This window comes from Aplysia californica, unplaced genomic scaffold (assembly GCF_000002075.1).
Source record: "Aplysia californica isolate F4 #8 unplaced genomic scaffold, AplCal3.0 scaffold00638, whole genome shotgun sequence".
Classification (NCBI taxonomy): Eukaryota; Metazoa; Mollusca; class Gastropoda; order Aplysiida; family Aplysiidae; genus Aplysia; species Aplysia californica.
The window spans coordinates 131042-138541 of NW_004797908.1; the positions used below are offsets into that span (position 1 = coordinate 131042).

At 38.2% G+C, this 7500-nt stretch overlaps 1 protein-coding gene across 1 annotated transcript in view; it reads right to left on the minus strand.

Moving 5' to 3' along the window:
• LOC101861766 overlaps window positions 1–3488 on the minus strand; it is a gene marked incomplete in the record, with an annotated part of 12403 nt that extends 8915 nt beyond the window's left edge. The window contains 2 exon segments of the mRNA XM_005107865.2: window positions 16–103; window positions 3392–3488. Of these exon segments, the coding sequence (XP_005107922.2) occupies window positions 16–103; window positions 3392–3397 (94 nt within the window).
• Between the last annotated feature and the right edge of the window lie 4012 nt (window positions 3489–7500).

Here is a 7500-nt window from a genome sequence, read left to right on the forward strand (position 1 = left end):
CCCCCGATTCCTCACCTCCTCCCCCTGTCTGCAGGTTGACATTGTTCCTGATGAGATCACCGGCGTGTGACGCTGCCACGAGCACGGATAGTACACACAGCACCTGAGAACAGGGGAGAAGTAGGATCAGTGAAAAAGACACACTGATACTGTTGGTAGTGTTAGCATTTAGCATCACGGATAGTACACACAGCACCTGAGAACAGGGAAGTAGTGGGGTCAATACTGAAAGAAACACTGAAAATGTTAGCATCACGGATAGTACACACAGCACCTGGGGACAGGGGAGTAGTGGGGTCAATTAACTGAAAGACACACTGATACTGTTAGCATTTAGAATCACGGATAGTACACACATAACCTGAGAACAGGGCAGCAGTGTGGTCAATTAACGGAAAGACGCACTGAAAATGTTAGTAACACATTTAGTATCAGAATAAGGAATATAACGTCGGCCAGCTGTTCAGAGGTACAAAGCCCAAGATTATAAAAACATTTTTTTTAAACTTCAGTTTCTTTATCTGTCGTACCGATGGTGTGTGCTCAACTATTTTGTCAAAATTCACGAATTCTAAATGCTGGAAAAGCAAGTACGTGTAATATGTACAATTATAATTTTTTTAAAAGCCCTTTTTTCCCCTTTACTGCAGAAAAATATTTTTCTTTATGGGCCTAGAACATTCGAATAACTTGCGGGCTGTAAATAAGATGATCTCTTCTGTAATGACAACGGTTATAACATTTTCCTGTGTAAAGATTACGTTGTCTTAAGGCTACAGATGAAAGTGTTACAACTGAGTTGTCTTAATGGGGGACATGTTGCAACTGTGGTCTTTTACAACTGCTGTCTTTACAGTGGAAAATGTGGCAACTTCACAGAGAAAAATTTATTACGTTACAACCGTTGCATCTTCAGAGGAAAATGTAGCATTTGCAGGGGGATATGTTACAACCGTTTTATCTACACAAAGAAATGTAGCAACTGTTGTCTTTACATATTATGAAAATGTTGCAGATGTATCTTTATAGAGAAACATGTATGAGGTTACAACCGTTGTATCTTCGGAGGAATGCGTGTTTTTTTAATATTTAAAAAAATACAATTTAATGGCCAAAAAAAAGTGGAAAATGTGCAAAATTATTTTGATTTAATGTTCATTGCAACACTATATAGCTATTTTACTTAGGTGGCGGGGTCTCCGAATTCAACGTCTACCATCGATATAATCGACAAGGCGTGAGTCGTTAGTTGGCAAAGATAGCAATGCTAAAAAGCAGCAGATGAGAAAAAAGAGGGATCTTAACTAATTCTCTTTTGAACTCACACACTCACGAATAAGCTTAATGTGAAAGAGGTGTGCATGCGCACTGGTGATATTATGATATATATAAAAATGTTATATCATTTTCGAGGATATATATATATATATATATATATATATATATTTGATAATACAAGGGTCCTTATACAGTAAAACTCTGGGCTTTCAATCACATAGTGTTGAAGTATAATAACAGTTCATGATGAAATTCTTGTCCTGTATTAATGCCGAGAAACTATGTCGTATGAACATTATTAGACAGAAATAATGAAGATCTCCAAAACACCATAAAGTATCCTGGGAAAAACACACAACTGAAGCAATTTTCGAGAATTCAAATGCCGTGGATGTATATTCCCATGAAACGAAAAATTAAATTGAAACACACGTTCAGAAGACAAATGCGGTTACCCACGAACTCAGACCTCTCCTCTCCCATTAAACATCCATACAGAAAAAAGAAACAACTCATCAAAGCATTTATTTTCATACTAGCTCTATTCTACTATTGCCTGGCCTTACCCCCTATCCCCTTAAAAAATGCGGAGCAAAGCAACGCTACAGCATGTGATATGAAATGTCTCAAAGAGACTCGAAACATCAGAATAAGAAACAAACAAAAGAAATTAAGACACCAGACAACAAGTGGAATCGAATCAAGTATGCAATACACTGAAAAACAGCAAATCAAGTGGATTGAACGAGTTGCAATAAATTGGGTCTCAAAAGCAAACAATTTAAACGGGACTGAAAGGCCTACAATACAAACGAGCGACATATGCCTACAATAAAACGGGGCCTCAAGGCCTACGAACAGAATGAGATATTTCATAATGGAATCAAAGCAAGAAGAAATCCATGAAAAAGATGGACTGACGGAGTCAAAGAGACCATCCAAAGGAATAATATACCGATCCAAAAGGCAACACACATTATGGATCAGGTCCGACAATTTAAGGGGTCAGAACGATACATTTTATAAAGGGTCTTTGTCACATTTCGCTAACAATAGAGTCCTGAGTAAGACTACTTAGTCCGTGGAGACAACATAACATGGCATACAAATTAAATCACAGGATGGCTTTGAATCTGAGCTATAGCCTTTTACAAACTACCCAAACTCGGTAGTATACTAAGCACAAGTCCAGCTATTTTCTTCCTTGCACTTTTCTTGAAGCGACATCAAGATGCATTAATTCCTTTATTTTTCTTACCCCATTAATCGTGTATGTGCCTTGAGAAAGGTCCCACTGTTGGAATATGGAGTTTTGAATATTGAAATAAGGGCATTTTCTTGTATATGTAATGCTGAACACGATGATTTTAAAAGTATAAAATAGCTTTAGCACTTTTAAAGATATGGCACTTTTCGTAACACAAGGTGTAAAAACATAGTTTTGAGAACAACCCAATTTCTGGCATACTTTTTTTAATTTGGCGAAGTAAGACATGTGCAAAAATAATTAATTTAAAATATTTAAACTAAAATATTATAAAATCCTTTCAATATGTTATCAAGAAATGGCTAAATGTACGTTTTTTGATGGAACTAAACATTTGACAAGGTATGGCCCTTTTAGCCCTTTCACTCTCTTGCTTAAAAAACAGCGTTGCCAACAACAGGGACCTTTCTCCAGACACGCACTCACTCACAAAAAGACAGTTGATCTCCATTTGGCACCTCGAGGTTCATAAAGACATAAACACTAAAAAGACGCGCTAAAAAGTTAAAGCAAGCATACAACAATATACATCATTGTGAAGTGTGCTGACAAAATGAGTTACTTTTCGGATTCAAGCCTCATGGAATTTGATACGTCACACTTATCGGTGACGCTTTTACAATTTATAAATATGAAATAATAAAAGGCATGTTATAGTTCAAGAATATTATGGCATCAATAGAAAAATCTACAAATGTCACCCTCGTGTCAATCTTTTTTTTTTTTTTTCCCAATATCTCCATTTATTGTGGGTTGAGAGAAGTAACTCATTAAATTTTGTCAGCCCATATAAGAGTTGCTGAGGATGATATCAGGCCCCAGCCCCCATGTGTTATGTTTTCTCACCCTCATCTTGTCTCTGGCTGCCGGACTCACGAATGGAAGGGCCGGCCCAAGGAGAACGAGGCTAGAGCACGGGCTGTGACCGCCACCTCCAGTTTTATATGTCCGCCCGGCTAGGCCAAAACCATCACCACTTGTCCTTGTCTGGACCAAAACCCCTCTCCACAGCTACCCCCGCCTGGCTCGATACTCCCTCACAGACACGAGTACCGCCAAATATCGATACCAACCAGGAGCGACGTCGCTCAGTCGTGAATTGTTGCTAAAGTACATGGGATGGAAGGTGTTTAAGTCAATCAGGGTTTGGAGAGTAAAGGGCTGAGAACAGCTTTAGTACTAGGTGGAGGGAAGTCTCAGAATTACAGCAGGTCAGCTGGTGTGACACGAGTTTCTTTAGAATTTAATAAAAATGCTGAACTGTGAGGTTTAAATTCTTAGAGCCATCTGATTGTTTTTCTTGTTGTCTTTATATAGACAAACGAATAGAGAACAAACAAAATTACATGAAGAAAATGTAATAATTTAAAGAAAGATGAACAATCAAAAGAATATCTGGGGTGACCAAATCATCATCATCATCATCATCATCATCATCATCATCATCATCATCATCATCATCATCATCATCAACAACGACGACGACAGAAACACCACCACCACCACCACCAACAACAACAACAACAACAAACAACAACACAATAACAACAACAACAACAACAACAACAACAACAACAACAACAACAACAACGTCCGGACGAATGATAATGCCAGCAGCAACAGCAACAACTAAACCATTAAAAGCAAAACGTGGATCTTGAAATCACCCCCCACCAGTGTTGCTTCATCCTTTTCTTAAAAGAGAACAATCTATAAAGTCCTGTCTCCAGTCTTGAAGACCCTGGTTGTAAGCGCTACGCCTTAGATATCACTAAGAATTGATGTTCCACACACACACACACACACACACACACACACACACACACACACACACACACACACACACACACACACACACACACACACACACACACACACACACACCCATACATACACAAACACACACACACACACGCACACACACACACATACACGGGCGCACACGCGCACGCAATACAAACTATATAAACAGACTGTCCTCAATATGTGCAGTTTTGATGACGATGATCTTTGCGTCACTGGTCAGGTAGTTAGTCTGTTGGGCTCCGTAGTGAAAGGTCAAAGGTTAGAACCCCACCAGGGGCGCTAATGTCTTTGGAAACGGTATTTGCAAGGATTTTCCTCACTTCACCCAGGTGAGAATAGGCGTTTGGTACTAGAGTGCGAAATGTCTTGCCAGATTGTTAGTGTTTCAGCACCTAAAAATTAATCGGCAGTTTGAAAAACCAACAGTGATTCTGGGTGATCTGTTGTAAGGTCTGCCGAAGTAGTAATAGTGTAAAATACAAAGAGCATGCTGCAGAGAATGAACAGAAAATATGCGCTATATAAATGCAGCTATCAGTAACATAATATAGTTATTAGAAAGGTTATGATATTGTAAATGTCTTCTTTCTCTTCTTCTCGATAGCATCACACTTGAAGTCCGGTGTCTGTCATATACTGGGCCGTCCTGCTCAGTTCATCTGTAGGCCCGTTCTGCTCCTGGGGGTGGGCCCCTTCGAGGCATTGCAATTGTAAGCTATGTACGCCCCTTGTACACACTTTATCATTTAGGAGGTGGGCTGCTTCAGCCTCGCCTGTCAGAGTCAAAACGGGCTTATTGGGATACAGCATCCAAGCAGACATACAGAGATACTCGCAAATAAACTTCCTTACCAGGTATTCGAACACGCGTCATTTGAGTGTGACGGCAACGAGTCTTACTGTTTCACCACTAACGCACTGTATATGCCTAATAAAGAGATATAAAAGTTTTTAAGTTTTAGTTGAGGTTTTACGGCGCTCGCAACTGCATAAGGTCATATGAGCGCCAGAGATATAAAAAGATAAAGGAATAAAATGTACATGTATAAACGAATCCATGTTGTTATTATTATTCTAAAGATTGGGGTGCTCTCGTAAAAAAAAGTGGTCATGCGTTGTTGTTTATTCGAAGTTAAAAATTGAACAGCATCTAGAGGATTGGATGCGATTGACAAACGTCTAGGCATTTCTTGGTAATTAAGAGTAAAGAGTAAAGAGTAAAGAGCAAAAATGCACTACTCTGTGTATGGTATTGAAAATCATCAACAAATTTCTAAAAAGCTACAAACTTTTGTAGGGAAAGTTGCATAATAGAGATCCTTTAAATAATCTCTGGCGTGACACCGTAAGAAGTTAACTATAGAAACAAACAAATCAACGGACATATAAAGAAATCAGTCAGAGAAAGTCATAGTGGATTGGACACACCTTAACAAACCGAATAGTAGCAATACCCACCAAGTTTTAACTCGTATTATACTGAAGACTATTCCTCTTTTATACGCCACCAGTTTTATTAGCTAATATTTCATCATCATAAACTTACAAATTTCTCTACAGTCCACTTGTTAAACATTTTATTTTTGGTATCAAATAAACATCATTCTGAGTAGAAATGAATGATTCAAGCAGTAAACATACAGTATGATTATAGAAATAGAAAAGATGATGTAGAGAGATCTGGTTGACTATTGTTGTGACTGTAAACAACTGAGTAATATTGTACGCCAGCTAGCCTGGCTCAATGTATTCTAAACATTAAGATGGAATCCTTCGTGAGAGAGAACATTTAGAATGCCTAAAAGCACTTGGAGGAAGGACTTAATTCGCACCTCAAACAGATAGGATACAACTAGACATAAACGAAGAGTATAGCCCAAGACAGGGAAGTAGACGGAGAGCTTTTGTTGGTGACCTTTACTCTGGGGTGGTGGGAGGGGAGGGGGAGAAAGGATGAAGAATGAAAAGCAACACAATGACATGGAGCTTAGAATTGTCTTTGGGTGATGGAAAGAAGTAAAATAGACAGGAAGAAATATCAGGTATATTTTTTGTTTCAAATAAAGACCTATCTGTAGTGCCCTTCAACTACCCGCTGTCATTTTAGGAGTTGCCTCTTATAGGAAAAATAACGAGAAATGCCTATCCAACTTCAAGAATGTCTTTGCATTTTTCAGTTTCATTTGAATACCTTAGAAAAATGCCAGGAATGCAACGAGCTTCGCTAAATTGTTAATCGGAGGAGTCACCGTTGTGTTTATGACCAACTGAACTGCAATTAATTGTTTTATGCCGAAGCAGCTGACATGAAAAATTATGAATAACATCAAGCATACGAAGTGAGTTATTAGTTTTTGCTTGCACTCCCACTCCTTTAAACACATACATACACACACACATACACACACACACACACACACACACACACACACACACACACAAACACACATTTTTAAAAAATGATACATGGTTGTGGTTTGTTTGTTTGTTTGTTTGTTTGTTTTTTAAAGTCAAATTTGAAGAAAGGATATTTTATTAGCTATGCTCAAAATTTTAAACCTTCAGCGTGTACACATGTTCATTATGAACAACAACGACAAGTATGATCAAGCCAAAATACAATAACATACTCATAAGAATGTGTCATTTTTGTTACATCTAATCTTTTCAGGGAAACGTAATAGGGAACTGCAAGAAATTGCTTTAGGAGAATTATCTGCTGTTTAATATTAGTTCTTAAATCTTGCGAGTTTTTGGGACAATATAAGTAATTGTTTTCTCTGCCTTTTACTTTTTTGGGGTTTGGCTTTGTTTGGGTCATTTTTCCCTTTTCTTTGCATTCATTTCATTTCTTTTTAAAACTAAGGGGGTGGGTGAAAAAAGGGGGGGAAGGGGGGGGGGGGGGTAAACGTATGCATTCAAGAGAATGAAATTTCAGACTCATGTCTTAAAAAACGTTTCAAAAGACAATTTCATTTGTGTCTGTGATTGTCCGACGATTTCTTTTCTTATGGTCCTGAACTTTATCAACTGACTCTACAAGACAACTTAGTTTTTCTTTAAGATTGTACACATTTTTGTCTACCAGTAACTGGCGTCTGTGTTATAGTCGTCTGGCTTGCAGCCATTGCACGCAAAAGTAGTGAGTT